This window comes from Dasypus novemcinctus, chromosome 7 (genome assembly GCF_030445035.2).
Source record: "Dasypus novemcinctus isolate mDasNov1 chromosome 7, mDasNov1.1.hap2, whole genome shotgun sequence".
Lineage (NCBI taxonomy): Eukaryota > Metazoa > Chordata > Mammalia > Cingulata > Dasypodidae > Dasypus > Dasypus novemcinctus.
Genome location: NC_080679.1, coordinates 36,644,484 through 36,669,837, shown reverse-complemented (window position 1 = coordinate 36,669,837; position 25,354 = coordinate 36,644,484). Strand labels below are relative to the sequence as shown.

Below are 25,354 nucleotides of genomic sequence, written 5' to 3'. Positions count from 1 at the left end.
CTTTGTTGTAGTCTGGCCAGAGCTGAGATTCAAAGTGGGCTCCACTGACCAGAGTCACTGAAGAAAAGCCCCTAAACTCCCCCCTCCCTTCTCCCTTGTAACAGCTGGCAGGGAGGAAGACGTCTGCTACCATCTCAGTCAGCTTTAATGTGAAACGGAAACCCACCACTGAGTATCTTGGGGTGGGAGAGAGGAGTCCTTCCTAGAGGCTGGGAAGTTTAGTAACTCAGTTTGTTGTTTCTGCTTCTTCCTCTCTCTGTCCCTCACCCTCCCAGGAATTGTGAAACACTGTCCTGGTCTAATGGCCCCCAAAGCAGGTCCCTCTGGCAGCTTTAGGCTCTTTCTCCTTTGTTTTTGTAAGAGAGCTGAGCCATATCTGCTAATCTGATGCCATGTTCCCACAATTCTTCTAAAATGTCCTTTTGTAAACACTTTTCTTTTATAAAATGATGTGTGGTGGTTTGAAGGTATATGTACCCCAGGAAAACATGTTCTTAAATTTGATCCATTCCTGCAGGTGTGAACCCATTGTAAGTAGGACCTTTTAATGAGGCTGCTTCAGGTAAGGTGTAGTCCAACTTAATCTTGATAGGTCTTAAAACTATTACTGTAGTCCTTTATAAACAGAATGAAATTCAGATGGAGAAAGAAAGTCATCGGGAAGCAAGAAGCTGAAGTGGAAACTGGAAAAGCAGTAACAGACCAGAAGATGCTACCATGTGCTTTGCCATGTGACAGAGGAACCAAGGATCACCAGCAGCCAGTCCCAGAACTTCACAGTCTTTGAGGGAGAAAGCATTATCTCGATGATGCCTTGATTTAGACATTTTCCCAGTCTCAAAACCATGAGTGAATAAATTCCTGTTATTTAAGCTGAACCATTTCATGGTATTTGTTGTTTGAGGAGCCCAGCAAATGAAAACATTTATTTTTAATTTTAAATGTCCTTTGTAAGATAAAAAATTGGCAATCCTTTGACAGCCCCCATTTAAATAAAACTGGACCAGGATATCCAAAATATTGGGAACCACTTGATTAAAAGAATGTGAAATAAATGTGGTGAGTATTTTTTTGATGGTTCTGTTTGTTATAATGCTTCAAAACTCTTTCCTAGAATCATTTCAGAAGTGGGAGGGACATAGGAGGGTTAAGTTGGCCTATACTCTAAGATCCATGGGTTTAAGAAAGAGATAAAGGGATAAAGAAGTAGGAATGGAGGTATAGCAAAGGACGGGAGAGAAGGGAAAGAAGGTCAGCTGGAGGTGGAAATGATAAGGAACCCAGAGACCAGGTCTTCTGTAGCCTCCTATAGCACAGCCAAAAGCAGAACTGGCTGCTTCTGGGATACACCACCTTCTCAAGGCAAGGGCAGAGCATTCTATTCATAGAAACCTCTGTATTCATTGGAGTAATTGTTCCAAAGTAGAAAATAAAAGGTGTTGCAGAAAGGTCAGACATGTAAGAAAGTATTAAACATGTGTGTTTAATACTTTCACACATGTTTCACACAAGTATTAAACATGTGTGTAAAAGAGATTTCCCCCCAAAATGTTAAGGGACCAAAATATATATGAGAAGCAGTGGAGTTGGCCCAGATGCGCACAAGGAGTGCCCTGCCATGCAGGGGTGTCCCCTGCATAGGGGAGACCCACGTGCAAGGAATGCAACCAGTAAGGACAGCCACCCAATGCGAAAGAAAGTGCAGCCTGCCTAAGAATGGTGCCGCCCACACGGAGAGCTGACACAACAAGATGATGCAACCAAAAGAAACAGATTCCTATGCCGCTGACAACAACAGAAGCGGACAAAGAAGATGCAGCAAATAGGTGCAGAGAACAGACAACCGGGGTACGGGGGAGGGGAAATAAATAAATAAATAAGAAATCTTTAAAAAAAAAATATGGGAAATATGTTTTTTAAAAATTGCCTTCTCTATTTCCCCTACAAATATATATAGGGATACCTGCAAAAGTATTTGTACTTGTACAAGTACAAGTACTTGTAAACGTATTTGATAAATAAAAGTGACTGCATATATTTTATTTGGTCTTTGGTAGGTACTTGATTTTAAAAAGTGGTTACATATTATTATTTATTATTATTTCTATGCAGAGTTCCTTAGTGGTAGAGACAGTGCTTTTTGTTTGTTTTTATTTAGTTTTGTTTTGTTTTTACCTCTGTCAAGCGAGAAATAGCAAACTAAACTGCAAGGTAGCAAAGACATTTATTTCGGTCTTAGAATTGCAATTTGGTGATCAAAGATTCAGGCAGCAACCCAAATCATGTCCTATCGTGGCATTTTCAGGCAAGGATTTTTAAAGGAAAAGAAGATTAGATAAGTTTTTGTAGTTGGTCAATATTTGGGGTACTCCAAATGCCCTCCAGGTTAATAGTTTATTGAGTTCTTTATATTGTGGTTTGTTTATGGTATCTGGTTGTCCTTAGTGTTTTTTCCCCAAATTTAGTAAATCATCATGTTTTATTTAGCAAGGTTATTTCTACATCGGATTATGGTTTAAAAACTGTTACTATATATATGTAATATGAAGAAACTGATGTACAATCAATAAGTTTTTAAAATCTCTCTTCCATTGATTTTCTCCATCTTCCTGCTTAGCAGTAAAAGGCATTTTTAGGTATATATAAACATATTCTTTACAACTGCTTTATTAATAGAAAATGAGTATATAAACAGCACTAGGCATGCAGTAAAAAAAGACACAGGCCAATAAGTTCAATTGTGCAGCCGTGAAACCTAATATGAAAACAAGTTTTTATCCTTCAGACTGGGTGATCTGCAATGTTTCCAACATATCTTCAACCGCTTTAAGAGAGTATTTAATGTCCTTACTTTGACCTGCAAACTGATAAACTCTGTTTATATGACTAGCTCCCCAACAAGCATATTTCATGTTGTACTTTTTTGATTTTGCACTTGCTTTTGGGTTAGAAGCAATATGACTTGTGGATATGTGAAGCCCAGACAAAGCTCTCATATTTCTGTTGTTCAGTTTTCAATGCCTGTGCCTTCAATACTTTCTTGAAAGTTCAAGGTTTTCAAGTCCACGCCTGGGTAAATTTAACTTCAGCATACTGCTGGCAGTATACGTGATTGTGTGGATTAGTGGCCATAAGCTCCTCTAGACAAAAGGCTGCTTTGCATAGTCATGTTCCTTGATATAAAGTTCTACAAGTTCATGCCAGGCTTATTGGTCTCCAACAATTATTCCAGATACTCGTTCAGCTCCCGAATGGTCTCCACATTTTTCCCCTGGACTTTTTCAAATGGCGCTCTTAGCTCTCTTGCCACAGTATTAATTGGATCTTCTTGTAAAATTCTGTCATAAAGCTGTTAGGCATTATCATATCTTTCCATGGGTTCTAATCGCATTCCAGTTAGTTGCTTGACTCTGTGACTGCCAGGGAACTGCCTTTTCAATTCCTGCAGACAAACAATGCCACGTCACCCCAACCATAGTCTAAGGTAGGATTCACCACTTGTTCTTATAGGAGCCAAGCTTAGAGGCATATTCATTAATTAACTGCTCTCCAACTTCCACAATTTGCTCACTATTTTGGGAGTTTTTGTCTATCCATTTTCTCATTTTATCTTGCATTTCTTCCAAGTGACATCATAAAGCTCTGAGATCTTAGACATCTTCCCAGAACATCTCCTTAGGGTTTTGAGGAGCATTGCTGCTTAGGGTTTGCATACTTTGGCAGTTTGTGATATCTGGCTGTTATTTACTTAAGAGTGATCTCCAGAATGACCTCCCGACTCCATTTTAAATCTCTTTTTTTATACCCTAATGCTACCTATGGCAGGCCCATGGTAAGTGCTCAATTAAAATCAAAGTCCTAACTTGAAAAAGTTAGTATCTCTAGTGACTATTAATTGGGCAGGATCTACTAAAATAGAAAATAAGCTCACACTGTAAGTTGACAGTCTCACTTCTAGGACTCTATCCACTAGAAATTAGGGCATGTCTAGGTAAAGATGTATGGACAATTAAACTGTTTGCAGCATTGTTGGTAAAAGCACCATTGGAAAAACCCAACCACCAATGGAAAAATGGTGAACTAAACCAGAGGACCTCCAAACACCATGGAACGCATTGCAGCCATTAAACAGAATAAGGTACTGACCTAGAAAAATGCCCATATGATTTTACATTTAAAAAGCAAGGTGCAGACTAATACATATAACATGATTCCATTTTTGTAAAGCAAAAAATGAAAGTTTGCCTTACACAAGATCTCTGCAAGAATGAAGAAAAAATTTCAAAAAGGTGCCCACCAAGCTGTACACAGGGATTACCTCTGAAGAGTGGGCTCAGAAGGATCCCTTCCAGTTCTTTCTTTACAGAATTTGTTAAGTAGTAAGACCATGGGTATCTTTCACTTTAGAGGAGAATATGCAAGTGAAAAATAAATTAATTCTCTACTGATGAAAGGCTTTTCTATTGCTTTTCTTTTTAAAAATTTGATTTGCAGGGCTTTGCTTCTGGGCAAGCAGATTTTAGTTCAGTCAAAGGACTCTAGAAATTATAGTTTTCTTCCTTGTGCCTTTAAACTTGAGCCCTCTTTTTTCAGTTAAAGGACTTTTAATGTTTGTGGTATATTATGTTATACAAGCCTGTTTAAATATTAATGTGCATCTCATTAATTTATTTGCACCGACTAGGCACTGTTTACAGCTGTGCAGTTCTATACCTCATGAAGCCTTCGGGCCAGAGGTTGTACTGGCCAAGCAGTGCACCCTGTCAGCAGCTCTGTCAGAAGAAGGAGCAGAGTCTAACTTCGTACAGAGGTGTCCCAAGGGCCAATGGCAGCCGTGGCCTTAAGTGATAGAATACTGTGCTTGAAAGTAAACAAAGCTACAATCCTTTGAACATATGCCAGCTTGGGCTTCCCCTCGACCACTCATTTGTGACTCTGCCCTGCGGCTTCCAAAGACCTCTTGGGTCAAAAGGAAGCTCTGGAATGTTGTTCCTCAAAGCCCTCAGCTAAATGCCACCCTTCTCACCACTCACCCTCTCACATCTCTCTAGATTTGTTTTGCTTCTTCTCTCTGGATCGGCTGTATGCTCCTTCCATCCCCCACTTGAACCTTATTCAAAACTCAATCATTCTGTCTGGAAGCTCTTTTTTTTTTTGAACAGAGTCCCCAGCCCCTTCATTCACTCCTCAACCTTTCAGGGAGAGAATTAACAGGTGAATTTATTTGCATACAAGGAAAGGAAAACAGAAGCCAGCAATTGCCAACAATACAGACGAAATACTTTATTAGGTTCCAAAATGAGAAAATGGTAGTGTTAAATTATTTTAGTATAAATCCACCACTCTCCTCAAAGAGCCTGCCTTAGCATCCATGGCGCCCCAGTCGTGGTACCGCCTGTACTCACGGGGCCTCAGCAGGTACTGGCGCCCGCAGTAGCTGGGCATCTCGTAGAGGACCCAGCAGCCCTCCAGCACGTGGAAGGAGTGGATCTCGCTGAGGTGGAAGCGGTCCTGGATGCTGGGGCAGTCCTCGCTCAGCTCCATCATGAGGCCTTTGTGGTTGTCTCTCTCGTACAGCCGCAACCTGTGGGAAGCTGCCTGCTCCGCCCACAAAGAGAAAGGGGGGAAGAGAAAATGAGCCTCTTTCGGAATTTGTGCAACCAAACAACAGACGAATTTGGTTGGTTGGGGTAAGGGATTCTCAGTGTGAAAATGGAGATTCTGGGATTGCTGTAAATGCTGGTGTGGATTTGTCTTTTAGTAGGTTTTAACAAATACTTGTACACTCATTTTCCTATTTCTTATCTAGAAGATGGGGTTTTTAAGACGTTGGAACTCCAAATTAGAATCCATCAAGAACTCAAATATCTTGATCCCTAATTCCCTGAGTTGCTCAATAGTTTGAGAAAGAGTTGAATAATTTATTTTGATTAGTATTTACTATGAGTAATTATCTCCCTAAAAATAAACATAACAAATGTATATATCAGTATTGAATTTGCCCCTAAAGTAGGATTTCAAAATTCATACTTCAGTGAAAAATTGGTTTGAACAGTGGAATTAGAATCCAACTGATTTTCCAAATTAAGAAAAATTATCTTTTCCAAAGTTAGACACTACCTTTGAAGAGCCTATATTAGCAATAGTTGTCAATTCTTATGAGTGCACAGTGGAACCTAATTCATTCATTATAAATTCTTTTACTACAGATAAAAATCAGCTAGTTAGAGATACTGCCTTTTATGCCTAACCAATTCCCCATTTGCGAGTTTTATTTTATATCCCACTAGGATATTACATTTATTATGGGCAAAGTTTAACTGATCTAATTAAGGGTAGCACAAATTAAAAATAAAAAAGGGCTCTTCCCCTAAGTGAATTTTTTCTTACCTTTTCTGCTGTTTTTGTGCATTTATCTACCTGTGCTTCGGTAGGAGCCTTGGGTGATTTTTAAAGGAAAACTTCTCCTCGCTCTAAGCCCCACCATAAACACGGTGGGACACTCAGGCCCCATAGCTGAAATCAAGCCCAACTCACCTGCGGAATGAGACAGCAGGAGCGGATGGAGTCGCTGAGGCCCATCCACTGCTGGTAGTCGGGGTACTCGCCGCGGCGCAGGAAGTACTGGTGGCCCTGGTAGTTGGCGCGCTCGTAGAGCATCCAGCAGCCGCTGTCCACACGCACCGAGTTGCAGCGGCTCACGTAGGGCTGCAGGTTGGGGCAGTCGCTGCTGCACTCGTAGCTGCGGCCCTGGAAGCCCCGCTCCTCGTAGAAGGTGATCTGCAAAGAAAGAATAATTCCTTACTATCATTTGCTCCCAACAGACCTTGTATGGAGGCAGGTTTTTCTTTTTCTTTGTGTTCTGCTCACCTTTCCCATGCCTGGCTGACAGGATGATGCGAGTTCTGCGTGATGCGGCCAGTGGCGGCAACGGATAAATATAGCAGGACGGCTGCTGCGTTGGCAAGAACAACACAAAAGGGGCCTGCCATGGTGAGTAAGGGGTTTTACAGATCCCTTTAAATGCTGCATTCAGTGGAAATAACTCTAGCTTTTGCCCTCATTCTCTGGTATATTCTAATGCTCTCTTGAAATGTGCTGTTCTGGTGGGTCCCTGGAGTTGCTTTCACTTGAATTCTTAGCGTTTTCCGAATTTACCAGCGCATCAGACTGAACTTTTGACCTGAAATTCATGTCTGTACACATATGATTCAGTCATGCTCTGTGCATTTTCTGGGAAAAACACATGTCTTTATAAAAGTGCCCCCACAGCTTCAGAGATGCTGCTGATGACATAGAATGTCACAGGCACTAATTTTCCTTGACCACACAGGCTACTCGATCTTAAAATTTCTTTCATTACACAATTTTCCAGGCCAGTGCAGGATGCAAATCTAGATTCTGATCTTTGCTAATTTTGACTGCCCTGACCTGATGCCTCAAGAGATAGCTATTCACATCCCCTTTGATGGATGTACTTCATTTAAGCATGGAATCATCACCTGCTAATTAACTTGCATAAGAACCAAGGGAGGGAAGTGGACTTGGCCCAGTGGTTAGGGCGTCCGTCTACCGCATGGGAGGTCTGTGGTTCAAACTCCAGGCCTCCTTGACCCTTGTGGAGCAGGCCCACGTGCAGTGCTGATGCGGTCAAGGAGTTCCATGCCACGCAGGGGTGTCCCCCATGTAGGGGAGCCCCACGCTCAATGAGTGCGCCCGTAGGGAGAGCCACCAGTGCGAAAGAAAGTTTAGCCTGCCCAGTAATGGTGCCGCACACATGGAGAGCTGACAAAGCAAGATGATGCAACAAAAAGAAACACAGATTCCCGTGCCACTGACAACAACAGAAGTGGACAAAAGAACACGCAGCAAATAGACACAGAGAACAGACAACTGGAGCGGGTGGGAGATAAATAAATCTTTAAAAAAAAGAGCCACTTCATAAATTTGTGTAAAGACAAAGACAAGGCGCTCCCACAAAATACCAAATTCCCTATCTCTCAAAATAATTAGCGCTGCTTTTTAAAATTAATTATAATTTATCCTCATTCCAGTCTCCCACCCAGTCATGAAATTATCCCACTTTTTGACAACATCCAATCTAGAGAGAACCCTACTTTTTTAGCCCCTTCCCAACTAAATTGCCCAACCAAAGCCCAAATCCTATAACAGGTTCTTTCTAACACCCTCTTACAGAGATACTCCATGCTTTTCTGTGGTGTGTGTTCTCCTTCATTACAACAAGTGACAGACCTGACCTGTGTTCTTGATGGTGGTCTTTGGCATGAATAAATGAAATTATGTATATAAAGTCCTTGGCACATACTTGGCACAAATGAGCACTCAGTAAATGTTCATTATTAGTAACAGTGTGGCATTATTAAGGATAACTTTAGCCTATGTAGAACAATCCTCTCAAAACTGCTTGAAAAAATTCTCCTCTATCAAACTATTTTGTGGTCACAAAATGCTAGAGTTGGAAGGGACTTTAGAAATCCTCTAGTCCAGTTGTTCTCAAACTGTAGGTACATAAGAATTACCTGGGAGAATGCTTGTTAAACTTGCAAATAACAATGCCTAACACCTGTGCAGGATTCTGCAGCATTCCATGTGGAGAAGACTTCAGCAATCTGTGTTTTTAAACCAGCAGCAGATAGTTCTTGGGTCATACTTTGAAAAACACTACTTTGGTTTATTCTTTCACTTTTTGATAAGGAAAACATCATTTCTGCTGTCTCTAGGTAACTTTTTTTTTGCTGGGTGGCGGGGCACCAAGACCTCATACGTGGAAGCAGGCACTCAAACCACTGAGTTACATCACTCCTCTGGCTAACACTTTATTAGCTATGTACTAATGTTCTCCTTCAATGTGAGGGCAGAAACACTGTTTATAGTGCTCTCTTTGTTCTGTAAAGTTTCATATGCACATAATGAAAGAATTGATGCAGAAATACCAGCGCGTAAATAACAGTGCTGGTAAGACAGGAAAAGAGATAAAGGGATCAGAAAATGCAATTACCGAACTTTAGTCTCCGAATGGTATAGTCCTAATATGTCTTTGCAGATAGGTCTCCTGTCTCCTGTCACTCTCCATACCACTCATGGTACTGCTTTACTTGGGTCTCATTGTATCTCACTAGACTTTCCATAGCTTCCTGACTCTGCCCAGTCTTGCCTTTCTCTAAACTGTGTGGCACCGGGATGCCAGAGGGATTGGAATGAAAACACATTAAATTGTGCTGCTCACTTGTTGGAAACACCTTGCTGACTCATTTGCTTCCAGGATCAAGTACTGATTCCTTAGCATGACACAGCAGACCTGACATCTTCCAGTAGTTCCCAGGATTTCTGTCCTATCACATTTGCTGGGAAATTTGTAGTTTCCCAAATTACGTTGATATTTTCACACTTCTCTTGTTTTTGGATATGTGGATCCTTCTCACTGAGACATCAGCTCTACGTTTTTTCACCCAGTGAAATTTTATCCTTTCCTCAGGGCTCAGCTCAAGTACTAATCCTTTCGTAAGGATTTTCTTGAACCCTTCGTAATCCTCCAGGTTGAGTTTATTACTAGTCCCTTGGTTCCCCAAAATCTTGTTCTTACCACTGTAATGGTAATTATCATTTATCTAATTATTTTGTTTACATAGAATTTGGCTAGACATTTTTGTCTAGAATTATTTTGTTTAGATTTACTTTGTTTTGTCAGTCTCTGGAAATAGATGGGGCACCCCATGAGGGCAGGAACTATTCCATCTTCAATTTTGTGATCACACTAACTGGCAAAATGGACTGGTACATAAAAGTTACTCAAAAAATGCCTGGTGAATGATGAATGAATGAATGAATGAATGAATGAATGAATGGATGTTATCACCTAGTCTGAAACTCATCATTGTAACAGTCCACAAAGCCTATTTCAAATGCCCATCATACTCAAGTATACACACTCACACCTAAGTTTAGCATTTGCAATTTTCAATGTGTAGAAGGACATGAGTTAAAAGCAAACCTCTTCTTGTTTAAGCAACAGGTGGTTGTGGTTGTCACTCTTGCTTTGAAGAATCTACAGAGAAAAAGATTTGAACTCCCAAGTTCTGGAGCAGAGTGAATACAGCAAATACTAACATCAGGACCTAATCCTTGATAGCAGGGCAGGGAAATTGGAGAGGGAACCCACAGTGAGAACTCTCTGAGGGCATAACAACACAGCAGCTCTTGACATTCTTTAATGCAATAACTGCGACTTCAGTTCCTTTGCTTGGTGGGCCTTTTAAAAAAAATTTTTTTTTAACATTTTAGATTAAAAGAGAGCAGAGGAGGGGAAAGGAAGAAAAAGATTTTAAATGTGGACTTAGTTTTACAAACCAGGGTGTAGAGGAACTACTGGTGTATGTAGGATGTGTAGAGTAGTGTGGCATGTAGCTGACACCAGCGGTGTCTGGCGTGGTTGGTTCATCTTGATGTGGAAGCATCCTTCCTCCCAGTCCAGTTCTGGAGGCTGATTTCATCTCAGACTCTTTTGCCTCTATGAAGTCCCAGTATTCACTTTAGAGAGAGGACGAAGGGTAAGAGTAAGCGATGGATGTAAGGATTGATTTGGACATAATCTTTCCCCCAAGCTGTTCCACCCTGTTGACTTTCTCTTTCTGTTGGAATTAGTGGGAGGATACCATTCTCTTTGTCTGTACCTCAGAGATGGAAGCAATTGATTTTCAAGAACAAAGACTTAATCAAAGCGATTGGAGACTCCAATTTCCAGTTCAGGAGTTTCAGGAAAATTTCCATGACTGAATTGTGTTATTTTATGCCTTCTAGGCAGTGTACAATTCAGCACCACATATACCACTTAACCCCTCTCCAGAATTACAGGAGACATTGGGTATATATATACATATACATGTACATACACACACACACACATATATATATATATATATATATATCTATAGCAGGTACACAAGGGTCCCACCCTATGTGAGATGAGATTTGAGTAATTTCATTTGAATCTTAAAGAATGGGATACATCAAATGAATTTTGACTTGAAACCAGCTTTCTCTGAGAAAGTTAATAGGAAATAACCCCAAGAATCCCATTTAATTACTATAGGATGTTATTGGTGGTGTTGTCTATGTAATATCCTTTTTTTAAAAAAAATTTTTTTAAGATTTATTTTATTTATTTATCTCTTCTACACTCCCTCATTGTTGGCACTTGCTGTGTCTGTTCAACCTCCTTGTTTCTTTACTAGGCATCAGGAACTGAATCTAGGAACTCCAATGTGGGAGGAAGGCACCTAATCACTTAAGCCACTTCAACTCCCTGCTTTGTTGTGTCTCTTGTTATGTTTTTCCTTTTGTGTCTCTTGTTGCATGATCTTGTCACATCAATTTGCCATGCCTGCCCATTGCGCCAGCTCACTGTCTTCTTTAGGAGGCATTGGGAACTGAACCACAGCCCTCCCATGTGGTAGGTAGGAGCCCAATCACTTGAGCCACATCCACTTCCTTCAATATCCTTTTTATGAGAATGCACAAGAAAATTTTCTCTTAATGGTACTATTCCTCAGTATCAGGAATACTTAGGCTTGTCCTGAATAAATGATTTTTTTTGTAGACTCTGTGAATCATGGAACTGATGTGGTCTCCCTCTTGCACTGACTGCTACATAGCATACAGCCAAATCTGGATCTATCTAGAGCCAACATAATGCTTTGCAGCACACAATTTGGGTTCAGACTTCACTCCTGGATTCTTTGCCTTTCTACAACTCTTCTTTAACCTCTAAGCCGGTTTTCTCAGTATTATTTTTAATTTCTTTAATTTATTATAATGCAATTTTTATTAGCTACTTTATTCCTTTTTAAAAATAAACACACAATCTAATGAATATCTCTGGAAGACTTCAATTCTTTATTTTCCATTTAGTATATTTTCATTTAGCATTTTTTTCTATGCATAGTCATAATACTTTACTGCCTATTAAACTTATATGAGGCTGAATTTCTACAATGTGCATAAAGTTTTGGTGAATATCCTGAAATTCTTCTTCAAAGCTCATATAGCAAAGAGAGTAAATTATATTGGGACTGTAAATCTCCTGGAGAAATGGTGTTGGAAATGGAGTAAGGGGAAAAGGATAAGGAATGCATCAAGTAATAGAGTGTCGTTTTGTTTGTGGAGTTAAGGATAGAGTATAGATGCCTCAAACAATGTTCCTCATGAACTAAAACTTGGACTATATAGAGAAGATGGTGGTGATAACCTGGTGGAAAAATATGAGGTGTTTCAATAAGTACTAATTCATCATTGTAGCTTTGAATATGTCTTTATAGGACTAACCAAAAAATGGCTTTAGTGCAACTGAGTCAAACTTTTCTTTGCACCTACATGCCTTAGACATTAAAAGAGTGCTAGAAATAATACCCTCAACTTCATTCCCCTCATAAGTTGCTTCTCAAGTTAAAAATGCTGTCATTATGTTTGATCAAATGCCATATTGCCTATTTATGCTTACTGAGGTGAAAGAAAGGCAGGACTCTCTTATTGCCAGAAACTCAAGATGATAGTTTATTGGACTCTACAGGAAAAAAAAATAGGGAATGTAATTACTTCAGTAAAAATCCGTGACTCGTCTAAAAGAACCAACTTTGGCGTTCATGGCCCCCCAGTCGAAGTATCTCCTGTACTCGCCCGGCCTCAGCAGGTACTGCTTTCCCCTGTAGCTGGGCATCTCGTAGAGGACCCAGTAACCCTCCAAGACGTTGAGGGAATGGATTTCATTGAGGTGGAAGCGGTCCTGAAGAGAGGTGCAGTCATCTGTGGTCTCCGATATTTGACCTCTGAAGTCGTCTTTCTCATAGATCCTCATTCTATAGGGGCCAGAATGCTGACAGAAAAAGAACGGAAATTAAAGATTAATTTTCACCAAATTTAAATGGATTAATTTAAATCAATGTAATAAATTAATTTAAATAAATTAAGGACATTTAAATAATGTTTAATAAAAAGAAAACGTTACTGGAAAAAAAAGAGAAGTAAAGTTCCAGTCCCTGCACCTCCCTACCCACTCCTACCCACAAGTTCTCTGAGTTCAGTTTTGCTTCCAGAACAGCCATGTCGCAGAGTTAAGAAACATTTCTGTCCCCAATAGCTCATATCTAAGCAGCATAGCTAAGAACAAGGACTAGCAGCCCATCAAATTTTATCCACCAGTTTCTGGTCCCTGTGAATTATTAATATTTGGTTGAAATAAAACTTATTGCGTCAATTTAGGATTTACTAGAGAAATTCCTTCTGAATGAAGAAAAGCGACAATCATTAGAAAGCTAAGTACCATTGGATTCATTACTTCTGTTAAAAGGAATCACCATTTAGCTGTTTTCTATAAGACTAATGTCCAGATTTTCATGTACACTACGAGACAGGGCATTAAGCCCTTGTAAAATTAATATATGCTTTCTTTATTTTTGGTTTCATAACCTCAGTTTCAGATTCCAACCTATACAACTCTTGAGCTTCCTTTCTGGTCTCCTGCCCTCAATTTATTGATTTTCCTTCAGCTGCAAGAATCAGCTTCATTAAGCTCTGTTTTGATGACACCTGTCTCATGCCTCCCACACTCCACTCCTGTAAGAACTCTGCAATCACTGCCCAGAAAATACTGAATCTCAAACTTCAGCTTTGGATTATGACCTCTCCTGCCCTCTAAGCCAGCCAATTGCTTCTGACCTCTACACTGGAACTAGAAACTATACATATACATATACATAGAAACTATATGCTCCAGGAAGAATAATCAAACATGAAAATAAGACAAAACAAGCAAAAGCATTTTTTAAGAAATCAAACAGTCCCAGATTATATTTAGAAATCTTTTTTTTTCTTTTTTTCTTTTTCTCTCTTTCTTTTTTTTTTTTTTTAATGTTACATTCAAAAAATATTAGCAGTCCCTAATTATAAATCTTGATATATTGCTTTCTGGGTTGAAATGGCCTGGTATGACCACTTTTAAGAAATTACAACTTCAGCAGATGGTAACTTAGGTTTGCCACGTCCGGAATTTTCTTAGTTAATCTTTTAGTCTTTTAATTTTTGCGTTAGCTTTAAGACATAAAATCTGGGAACATGGGACTAACGGTTACAGGACAGAATGGAAAACGGCTTCACATCTGAGGTATCCTCCTGGGAATGCATCTTTCTGTTATTTAGTTGGAACTATGTGGTCTACGAATGATATATTTAAATGGCTTTAATTCCCAAGGAGGCCCGAAGACAAGGCCACACTCACGTGGGGGATGAGGCGGCAGGAGCGGATGGAGTCGCTGAGGCCCATCCACTGCTGGTAGTCGGGGTACTCGCCGCGGCGCAGGAAGTACTGGTGGCCCTGGTAGTTGGCGCGCTCGTAGAGCATCCAGCAGCCGCTGTCCACCCGCACCGAGTTGCAGCGGCTCACGTAGGGCTGCAGGTTGGGGCAGTCGCTGCTGCACTCGTAGCAGCGGCCCTGGAAGCCTCGCTCCTCGTAGAAGGTGATCTACAAAATGGAAAACGTGAGAGGCTGGAGCGCATTGCTCCGTCCAGGGGCTGCATCAGGGCACAGGTTGAGCACCAGCTACCTAGGACTTACCTTTCCCATTTTGGAGGGAGTTAGCAGGAGGTGTTCTCTCCGTTCTATGTGGGACAGGAGAGTGTCGCGTATATATATATACCAGCCCTAACTGCTAACTCCGCAGGAAATCACACAAAAGGGGCCCGTTTTGGTGAGTAAGGGGATTTGCAAGCTCCCCACCTCCACTTTGGTCAGTGGGGCGAACTGAAAGTGGTTGACTCTCATTCTTTCTGGTAGGTTCGGGTTCTAACTCAATAAAGCTGTTGTTGCCGCTGAAATGAAGTTTTTATTAGTTGAGCAAAAAGATGAGTGAATTCTCTTCCCATGTCTTTATTTTATGGCCTATTCTGTTTAAATGACTCCTCAAAGGTAGTAACACTAAGTCATGTTTTCTGCTTAGGAACTGGTCCTTTAAAATAAAACAACATACAACTTTTAAAAACCAGAATGTAGATAATGTTGATTCTGAAGGAAGAGGTAATCGAGTTGAAGTAGAATGTGAAAGTGCTTTGAAAAGCATAAAGCTTAGTACAAAGTCCAGATTCCCAGGCCATGGTCTTGTTATTTGGAGGCTTATGCTGAATGATAAGGTTTCTTGACCGGAAACTTGTAGGCTTCTGGAGGCTGGGGCTTCTCTTCTGTTCTTTTCTGTCTCTGAGCCCTGGAGCTGAGGGTCAGTATACAGTAGGCCTTCAGAACTTGTCTTTGACCAGAAAGAAAGCAGGCCTCCTTGCGGCCCTCCTCACTTTCCCACCTCTCCCCGCACACCCAAATCCTTCCTGCTGCCAGCTGCTCATGGCCATCCAAAGTCTTACCTGCTCCTTGGTATCCCTGCCTGCCTTCAAAAGTCCTAACATATCTTTTTCCTCTTCATGGTTAAAATTCTTGCTCAAGGGTGATGAGGAAACTAAGTGGCATTAAGATGTGAATAATTTTAAAATCCAAAGGAGTCTCTAACAAATGGGATTTAAGGCACAATGGGGGAACTAAATAAGTGAAAGACGTTTTCTATTATCATGGCCACTAAATGTGCCGTCAGCAGAAGAGTTGGAAAGAAGCTTCAGGACAGATTTGCCACTGAAACTGTGGTTACACCACCTCCAATGGCAGTCCTGTGTGTGCCAGGCACTGTTCTGCGTTCTTTACCTACTTTAATCACTGAAACCTCACAACAACCTGATGTTGTAGGAAGAACAATTATCCTCGTTTTACAGATGAAGAAGCTGAGGCACAATTTTAATCATGGCTAAAAATGTGCCTGATACTCAGATTTACTATAATTTTTACATCTCTCTCTTATCAATCAACCCATATCCATCATAACCCTTATTGTAAGTGTTTAGGGCTTTAGAATTGATATTCTGTTTAGCTCATGGTCCCACATATAACCTGGCATTTCTTAGCTCTAGTTCTAATGCTGTCTTTGACAGACATCAGGCTTTTGTTGTTGTTTTTTTGTTTTGTTTTATTTGTTTGTTTGTGGGGTTTTGGTGGTTTTTTTTGGGGGTGGTGGTGGTGGTTCTATTTCAAGATTCTAGAAAGTATCAATCCAGAGTCTCAAAGTCTCTCTCTTTCTCAATTAGAGGCCTGACTGTGCTGTAACAGACTTACTGGGGCTGATTTTTTAATCTTTGGAGCTCTGCTACCATATGTTGAAGTTTTGGGTGTGAGTCTCAGGTTTTTTCTGTCCTCCAGCTGTAGGAGACGAGAGGCTCTTTATATGCTGCCTAGAAAGCTGTTTGGCTTTCATAGTTTACTTTGTATTCATGATTAATCACCTTTACCCTTTATTTGACTTTCTCAAATGCATTGATTGCCTCCAGTAACAGCCTTCCAATTATTCAGTCCTTATAATTACTACTTCCTCCAAACTTGAAACTCCTGAGATCTTCCATCTGCAATTACATTTCCTTCCACCCGAATCCCATACCATTTCACCTCCAGTAATGATGAAATATCACCTTGTGAGCATTAATCTGAATTAAAATTATGCATATTTTATCATGGTATGATGTTTAAATATTTTTAGGACCCTAGAAAAACATCCTTTAAGTTATACAAAACTTCACCCAATCTCTGGTTCTGACCACTAATCATATAAATAAAAGATAAATTAGATTGTGTTAGGGACATAAGGTCAGTATGTTATTGTTTCTAAATAGCAGAAATTTAAGGGTTAACCATATTCCAGCGTCATTCTGTGATTCTTACTACAGAGCCCACTTTGGCATTTGACACCGCCCCCGCCCCCCACGGTGGAATGTCTGTTCTCTTGGGGTCCCTGAGAGATATGGCCTCCCCTACAGATGGGCATCTCATAGAAGATCCCAAGCCTTTTACAGGTCAGAATGGGGCACGTTCTTGAGGGGAGGTTGTTCTGGTTGTGGAATCCATCTCCAGCGATCGCCAACATGAGGCCTCTCTCATGATCTTTCTGGTACAGTCTTTTCCTATAGGAACTGGCTGAATCTAATGGAAACTAGAAAAGAAGGAAGAAGAAATTAGTCATGCTTGCTCTAGTTTTTGTGGCTTTATAGGGTCTTTTCTAACTGAGAAAGTTCTAACTAAAGATAAAATTTGCCCAGCATTTAGATCACACAAATCAGAGAGCCTGCCTTTGACCTGGCTCATTGATGCATATGGTAACTCAAAGAGCAGGATTGCCTGTAATCGCTGTAGATTTCACCACAGTTTGTTTATACTATAAGATAGCTGTTTTCTCTCCAGGTCCCATAACACTGGTGGCTTCCTTTCCCAGCAGGGGTCCTAATATGCTATGAGCCCCAAGGATCCCAACTGTCCCAAAGTTTCTAGGTACAGAACTGCTGATAGTCCCAGATAATTCTTGTATATAGCTGATACCTCCAATATGAGCAGCTCGTGTATCCTCCCACTGATGCATGCTGCTCTATAAGAAGGGAAACCATAGTATGTAGGGGTTTCTCTATTGGAACAGAACTCACATAATAGCCAGCAGACATCCAGGCCCTGGCACAATTCTCCATGCAATGAGGTATGGTCTGGTCTACTTGCTGACCTTGGCCTTTTCCTTAACCTATGCAATGTCACATTGTAGATTTTGTCCCAACCCCTTGCACAACAAGGGGAAGCCCTGAAGAAAGCTGACAATTACATTAAGACACAGTGGGAAGCAAATAAAATTCCTATAAATAAAATATGTTTGGTTCATGAGGTTGGTGAGAGAATTGGCCTCACCTTTTGATTCCAAAATCATGGGAAAGTCTGGACCTTGAGTCAGAGGCCTACACTCAAGCCTTCTCAAGGCCTGGAGTGGATCAGGGAGGGATGAGGGGTCCTTTCACCCTTGCTTGATAAAGGAGCAAGCACTTGCAAATGATGCCACCCTTGAGCACCTAATCTGTCTGCCTGTGGCCTTGCTTTCATACTCTTCCTCTAAAGATTTTTCTTTGTAGTACTAGAAGCCACCACAAAATTGTTGAATAGGCACTATTTGTGGCAAACACACTCAGAGGAACATGGCTATACATATCCAGTTTCTATTACTGCTTGTGTAATCTTTGGAAAGTCACTCGACTTCACCAAGCCTCAGTTTCCCCATTTGTAAAATAGGGATGATAATGAAAATCAAATGAGATAAAGGATTTGAAAATGCATGGTAAATTTAAAGTAACACCAATGGTAAAAATTTATCGTATGTATTTATTAAATGATAAAGATGACAATATTAATGGAATTCCATGGTACAGCAAAGGCAAACAAATTTATCACAAATAAGTATGTTTGTGTTTCTGGGCTTTGATGTCATAGTTTCTATACTTTTGCTTATGGTCTGTAGATGAAATGTGACCAATGGATTATTTCATATTTGGAACACTTGATCTAATTTAACATAGAACTTGTTTGGTTATTTTGATTACACAATCAAATAATGACTACTGTTTGTGTGTGATCTTGAGCAAAAGGCAAAGAGGAGGAATAAGATATGTGCAGATTGTGCAGTCAGAGTGGATAGCATCATCAAAGTCCATCCACGGCTGATAGTCAAGACCCCTGCCCCAGTGCTGAGCATCTGGTTCTTGCTGTCCTCCTGCATACATTTAGTTGCCATGGCTAAAGTAGGCTGCAGATTGGACTGGTCGCTGATGCACTTACAACAGGTAATCTGCAATGGAACATGACAGCAATAAGGGAACTTCTCTCAAGGACATGTTACTGTAAGTTCATTGACAAGTTCCTGTTCTAAACCCACCTCACTGTGGTGGGTGAACTGTAGGTGCCGAAGCCAGGATCATCAGCAGCTTAACAGAGGCTCCATGTGTGTGCACATGTGTGCACATACCAACGTTTATAAATAATTTAGATATATTTGGCAGGATTTCTCCCTTTCCCCTTTTCTATATCATCAAAGAAAGTTTTTGTATGCTTGCCTCTATTCTTATCACATTAGACCTGTGTACGCTTTCTATTAAAATGCTTTGGAGGTCTTTGAAGCACTGTGGAAAAGGAGTCAATAAATCAAGAACAAATCAGAAAAACCATCCTCACTGTCACTATTTTATTGACGCCTTTTTATAGTTAGGTAGGGAAATAGTAGGAGTAAACACAATTCCACTGAGAACTGTGGGTACACTTGTTTTAAATCTTGGTAGCCCAGAGGGCTAATTAGGAAGAGCTTCTTCCCATTTTGCCTTCTAAATTTTCAGGGTGTTTGGAAGCAAGTTTGGGTCAAAATGGCAGGAATTCTGTGGCCCTAGTGATAAGGAGTGGGATCTGGAGGGATAGGTGTGGGTTGTCCCCATGGCCCCATAGACTTCTGTCCTGTGGCTAAGACTGCAGTTGGAGTAAGCCAGAGTAAGGCCCTCTAAAGCTCCCAGCCCAAGCCAGGGGCCTTGCTTGACCAAGTCTAAGGGCAGTACTGATCACTCTGAAGAAACACATTCAGAAAGGTCCATAAAGTCAGAAAGTGGAGGAACTGGGAAATGAACTCAAGTCGATCTAGTTCCACGGCCTAAGCCAACTGCCTTGCCACAAACTAATGACTTGCTTTAGATGTTATCTTTTCAAATGTACATATCTTGTATCTTCCCTAAATTATACACTTCTCATAGTAGGTCCAATGTCACACTTTTTTTTTTTTTAAAGATTTATTTATTTAATTACCCTTCTCCCCCAGTTGTCTGTTCTTGGTGTCTATTTGCTGCGTCTTGTTTCTTTGTCCGCTTCTGTTGTCGTCAGCGGCACGGGAAGTGTGGGCGGTGCCGTTCCTGGGCAGGCTGCACTTTCTTTCACGCTGGGCGGCTCTCCTTGTGGAGCGCACTCCTTGCGCGTGGGGCTCCCCTATGCGGGGGACACCCCTGCGTGGCAGGGCACTCCTTGCGCGCATCAGCACTGCGCATGGGCCAGCTCCACACGGGTCAAGGAGGTCCGGGGTTTGAACCACGGACCTCCCATGTGGTAGATGGATGCCCTAACCACTGGGCCAAGTCCCAATGTCACACTTTAAAAAACATTTCCGTGAGGGCTAGCATGTCTATATGTGTATAGACTTCCAGGACAGCAGTAATAGGTGACTGTCAAAAGGACCTTGAGAAGGGAAGCGGCTGTGGCTCAATTGACTGGGCTCCCGTCTACTATATGGGAGGCCCTGCGTTTGCATCCAGGGCCTCCTTGTGAAGGTAAGCTCACCCGCGCCAGCGGAGAGCTGATGGCCTGTGCCCACGGAGAGCTGGTGCAGCAAGATGATGCAACAAAGGGAGACAAGCAGACACAGAAGAATGTGCAGAGAATGGACAGAGAGAGCAGACAGCAAGCAAGCTGCAAGGTGTGGGGAGGAATAAATAAGTAAATAATAAATCTTAAAAAAAAAAGAACCTTGAGGATATTCACATTAGCTTGATTTGAGGAATTTTCTAGACAACAGCCAATTTATTCTGGCCCCTTTTCCTTACCACATCCATGTATGCAGCACAACTAGATAAAATTCATGGAGTAATGACTACAATTCATTGAGCCTCCTCTATATGCTAGCTTCTTTGCAGGAAGTATCTTATTGATTCCTCATGAGAACATGGGAAAACTAAGGTTTAGGGAGGATTAATAACATGCCCAAAGTCGTGCCAGAAAACAAGTCCATGAACCTCAAAGCCTATCTGCCTCTAAACTTGATAGTGTCTTAAAGTGTCAGAACTAGAAGGAAACATGGAGCTCATCTAATCCATATCCCTCATTTTATAGAGAAGGAAACTTGTGGAGTATTGAGCTTTGTCAAAATTTTGTTTTCCAAACTTTTCACATCACCCAAATAAAAAAAAACTTCAAGTTAAAATTATTTTCCATGAGACATGTTACCTGATTGTTCCTTTTTTGTTAAAATAGTGCTCATACTTCATAGTCACCTTATGAGAGGACAAACACACTGTGGACTTAGCTAAACCAGTGGCCAAATCCCCAAATCTTTTGCATACTTGGTATCAAAAAGTCACAATATTTTAAATTATATGTGTATCTTCACATTTGTGATTTATTCCATATGGTCTTTTAACAGACTCTTTACATAAAAGAATGTGCAGGGCTTATATAGATTTTTAAAAGGATTAAAATCCCAGGTTAGCAGCCCTGCTATATAGAAAGGGAGCACAGAAGTATGCCAGATTGCAAATATTAATACTTCATTCTGCATAAGAGTTTTCAATATGGAGTCTGGATAAAAGTTTATATTGGTGTCCAAAATTATGATGACCCTATTATGCTGTTAAATTTGAGGAGACACTGAGGTTACAGTACTTTCTTATATTTATACTTTTGTGGTAATTTATGTTAACAACCTATATTAACAATCTTTTCCCATCTTTTCACCTTAATTAATCCTGGGTAAGGTAGGAATTTATCACTTGTAGTCTTTAATAAGGTAATTTAGAAGTGAAGAGGATGAGGATGAGAAATGATTTCCTCAAAGAGATAAGCTAACAAGTAAGGTGACCAACTGTCCTGGTTTGCTAGGACTGAGGGGTTTTCCAGGAGACAGGACTTTCAGTGCTAAAATTAAGAAGGTCACAAACTGGCAAACTGGGATGAGCTGGTCACTCTACTTGTAAGTAGCAGAGACTGGATAACAACTCAGGCCCTTGAGCTCTCAGTTTAACATTTTTCCTTCCAGAGGACTTAATCTCTTTTCAAGCAGGCTTTAAAGACAGTTCTCCACTTTTGAAATTCAGCTTAACACTTTCTGCAGCTTTTCTTGACTAATCTTATCTGAGACTTCAGAGACCCAAATCCCTCCAGCACTCCCTTGTCTTTGATATCCCTGCTACAATTAGTCATATATGTTTTTCCTTTTTATGGTATAGCAGTTTGATATGGTTTATGAATTCCAAAATAAGTATCAGATTATGTTTGTAAACTGGTCTATAACTGGATGTGATTAAATTACAATTAGGGCTTTGATTGGATTACATCAGAAAGCTGTTGGGTAGGCGGGGACTCACAGATAAAACTCTGTGGCAGAGCAGAGGAATTAGTTGGAGTTTTGAGCTGAAGCCAGGTAAGTAAGCACACAGAGGAGCAGAACAGCTGAGCCCAGAGAGAATCAAGCCCTAGAGAGAGAGACAGAGCCAATTGCCTGATAGTCTACAGCTGCCTTGTGGAGAGAGGCAAAGCCTAGAGTGCCTCATGGTCTACAGATGACCTTGTGGAGAAAATAGCAGCTGAGCCGGGAGAGAAACAGAGCCCCAGGAAGAGAGCAACCCAGGAAGTCTGAACTCTTGGCAGATGTTGCCTGTCATCTTGCTCCAACACATGGAAATAGACTTTGGTGAGGGAAGTAACTTATGCTTTATGGCCTGGTAATGCTAAGCTCCTATTTCAAATAAATACCTTTTATAAAAGCCAACAGATTTCTGGTATTTTGCATCAGCAACCCTTGGCTGACAAATACATATGGGACCTAATAGATTTTTTTCATTATGTTTGCCTTTCCTCTCTCCTTCAGCCTGTGGGTCATGGAGATCATAGGCAAGGCTTCTCCCTCCTTCCCATGACATGAGTGAATTACTCCCAAAATACTCTTGCCTGGCCAACAGGATGTAAGTAGACATTCAAAATACCTTTCGGGATCAGGTGAGTTGCCTGGGATTATTTATTAAAATTTAGTTATTTTTAAAAGATAGGCAAGAGGAAGTTCCAGGAACATAACTTGTGTATTTATTTCATATCTATGTAGGTCATAACAAGAAAACCACAGCTTAGTACAAATCAATGACCCGTTTCAGAGAGCCAACTTTGGCATCCGTGGCCCCCCAGTTGTGGTACTGCCTGTAGTCCCCCGGTCTCAGCAGGTACTGGCGTCCATGGTAGTTGGGCATCTCGTAGAGGATCCAGTAGCCGTCTAGCATGTGGAGGGAGTGAATCTCATTGAGGCGGAAGTGGTCATGGATGCAGGAGCAGTCCTCAGTGAGCTCAGATATAAGACCTTGGTAGTCATCTCTCTCGTAGAGCCTTACCCTGTGAGAGCTGGTCCTTTGTAACAATGAACAAAAGAAGAAAAATAATTTGTGTGCATCTCTGATGTCAACAAAAGTGATGCAATCTGCCTGCATCTTCATGAAGCATGGGTTTTGAACCATCCTGTACTATGTGTTTCCTGCTGTACCCACTCCTCTACATTTTAGGGCTAACAGATTAGGAAGAGTGTTAAAATACAGCTGACCTGACCAAGGAACTGGAGATCTTGTAGAAGAAACAAACATTGAAATACAACGAATAAAAGGATTCCCTTTGTAAGAAACCATCTGTCACAACAATATTGAGTCTGCAGAAAGGATGTAGCTCTCATTTCTATTATGAATATATATAACTGTGTCCTACCAATTCTTGAATCTCCTTCCACACTACCTAAGCTGGTACCATCAGAAGGCAAAAGGACATGTTCCCCATTATTAAACATTAAGTGGCGCTTTGGTAGGGACTAGGTCCCATGGAAATCCTAACTGGCTGACCCTTGTAATGAACTATTTCAGTGACTTTGGAAAATAAGAAGCCATTTACAAGCCGAAACTTTGCTTTAGGTTCTAGATGAGTATGTCATATAGAGTGAATTTTTAAGTCACCTAGACAGAAGAAATTAGAGATCTTCTTGGTGCTTGCAAATTTAATTTTAAAGGCTATGTTTTGATTTCTGGTGCCCTAAAACAACATATAAATCCTAAGGTAATGTTTGAGGGTCTGGCAATGCTATCCTTACTGTGAACACTAGTCCTGAGTTGGAACAAATTGCCAAATTGTTCCCTTTTTAGTTTTTTAGGTACTGGAGCCAGGGATTGAACACGGAACTTTATATGCAGGAAACAGGCGCTCAACAGCTTGAACGATATCTGCTCACCAAATTGCCTTTTACCAATAGGAATTTATGAACAGTGATCACTGATGATTTGACAGGTGTGTTGTAGCAAGACTCACGTAAGGAATTGTGCGGCAGGAGCGGATGGAGTCGCTGAGGCCCATCCACTGCTGGTAGTCGGGGTACTCGCCGCGGCGCAGGAAGTCCTGGTGGCCCTGGTAGTTGGCGCGCTCGTAGAGCATCCAGCAGCCGCTGTCCACGCGCACCGAGTTGCAGCGGCTCACGTAGGGCTGCAGGTTGGGGCTGTCGCTGCTGCACTCGTAGCAGCGGCCCTGGAAGCCTCGCTCCTCGTAGAAGGTGATCTGCAAGAAAACAAGGTGACGGCAGGCAGTCAGTGGGAAGAAACAGCCCCACACTTAGGAGCTACTCAGCAGACATGGTATGGCACCTGGACGGCTCACCTTCCCCATGCTTTTGACAGCGATGGTCAGTGTCCGGTGTGATGGGGACAAGAGAGGCAGCGGTATATATAGCAGGATGGCTGCTGTGTTGGCAAGAACAACACAAAAGGGGCCTGGCGGTAGTGCATCAGGGGGATTCTATGTTCTCTCTCTCTCTCTCTTTTTTTTTTTTTCAATTGCGGGATCGTGGGGCAGGGGACTTCCATTCTCTCTGGCATTTTCTAGTTGTCCTCACTAGCTCTATGAAAGGTACTAAAGTCAGCGGAGCCATTATGACCTCGTCATCATATACAGCTCTCTAGAAATACATTACATGGCCAGCATTTTGTGATGCTTGCCTATCGAAACTGCTGAGATGGAGGTTGGCGGTTCCAACTGGGGGGACTGATGAGAATTATATGAGTTACAGAAGGCCTTGACATGCTAAGGGGCTAACAAAAAAATTCTGATTGAGAAAGGTAATTATATTTCCACAATTACTTCATCAACATAACGGTTTTCAAAAATATTTTGTACGTGTAGTTAGGAAAAAATGGTTTTGAAGAGTATATACCAAAATGTTGAGTGATTATTAATCAATGGCAAAATTATAGGCCCATATTTATTGTTATTTCTTCTTTTTGCTGCTTTCTAGTTCATTAACTTTTTATTATAATTGTAGCTTGCTTTCACGAGATGGAAAAAATAAAGGTACTTTTTATATTTATGTATTTATTTTGAGAATGATTATTTAGTCATTTTGGCTTACAGCTGAAACTCTGGAAATTCAAGGTTAACATTCTTGCCAGTGAGCTTCTTATTCACACCAGATAATGTTTCAACCTTTTGTTCTATGTCGTTTTGCTGTGCTTTGAAAAACATGGAGCGCTTCATTAATTTGTGTGTCACCCTTGCGCAGAAGCCATGCTAATCTTCTCTGTATCGTTCCAATTTTAGTACATGTGCTGCCAAAGTGAGCTAAAAGTAAGT

At 41.0% G+C, this 25,354-nt stretch overlaps 3 protein-coding genes, 1 non-coding gene and 1 pseudogene across 4 annotated transcripts; all 5 read right to left on the bottom strand.

The window, feature by feature from the left end:
• Positions 1 to 2,774: 2,774 nt before the first annotated feature.
• Positions 2,775 to 3,658, bottom strand: LOC101410875 (ER membrane protein complex subunit 2 pseudogene; annotated as a pseudogene).
• Positions 3,659 to 5,325: 1,667 nt separating this feature from the next.
• Positions 5,326 to 6,879, bottom strand: LOC101438125 (gamma-crystallin C). Its single transcript, XM_004458146.2, has 3 exons — positions 6,871 to 6,879; positions 6,538 to 6,780; positions 5,326 to 5,598 (listed from the first exon to the last, which is right to left on the bottom strand). The coding sequence occupies exons 1-3, from the start codon at positions 6,877 to 6,879 to the stop codon at positions 5,326 to 5,328; spliced, it is 525 nt and encodes a 174-aa protein (XP_004458203.1).
• A 5,734-nt stretch (positions 6,880 to 12,613) lies between these two features.
• On the bottom strand, positions 12,614 to 14,635 carry LOC101438832 (gamma-crystallin B). The gene is made up of 3 exons (XM_004458148.2): positions 14,627 to 14,635; positions 14,291 to 14,533; positions 12,614 to 12,889 (listed from the first exon to the last, which is right to left on the bottom strand). Exons 1-3 carry the CDS (start codon positions 14,633 to 14,635, stop codon positions 12,614 to 12,616), a joined length of 528 nt encoding a protein of 175 aa, XP_004458205.2.
• Positions 14,636 to 22,766: 8,131 nt separating this feature from the next.
• LOC101439260 (gamma-crystallin A) lies at positions 22,767 to 25,246 on the bottom strand. The gene is made up of 4 exons (XM_058299663.1): positions 25,134 to 25,246; positions 24,386 to 24,468; positions 24,021 to 24,339; positions 22,767 to 23,104 (listed from the first exon to the last, which is right to left on the bottom strand). The coding sequence occupies exons 1-4, from the start codon at positions 25,244 to 25,246 to the stop codon at positions 22,831 to 22,833; spliced, it is 789 nt and encodes a 262-aa protein (XP_058155646.1). The 3' UTR covers positions 22,767 to 22,830.
• Positions 25,239 to 25,343, bottom strand: LOC111764067 (U6 spliceosomal RNA). Its single transcript, XR_002796769.1, has one exon. It is a non-coding gene; the product is annotated as a U6 spliceosomal RNA (small nuclear RNA).
• Positions 25,344 to 25,354: the final 11 nt, after the last annotated feature.

Bases quoted from the DNA above. Each gene is read 5' to 3' on its own strand.
- LOC101438125 (XM_004458146.2), bottom strand. The intron at 5,599-6,537 runs GTGAGTTGGGCT...TGGGCGGAGCAG, and splicing joins CCTGCTGTCTCATTCCGCAG to GCAGCTTCCCACAGGTTGCG.
- LOC101438832 (XM_004458148.2), bottom strand. The intron at 12,890-14,290 runs GTGAGTGTGGCC...TTTTTCTGTCAG, and splicing joins CCTGCCGCCTCATCCCCCAC to CATTCTGGCCCCTATAGAAT.
- LOC101439260 (XM_058299663.1), bottom strand. From the start codon at position 25,246: ATGTTTTTCAAAGCACAGCAAAACGACATAGAACAAAAGGTTGAAACA. The intron at 24,469-25,133 runs GTAAGCCAAAAT...TTGCCAACACAG, and splicing joins GAATTTCCAGAGTTTCAGCT to CAGCCATCCTGCTATATATA. The intron at 24,340-24,385 runs GTGAGCCGTCCA...GTAGCTCCTAAG, and splicing joins CTGTCAAAAGCATGGGGAAG to TGTGGGGCTGTTTCTTCCCA.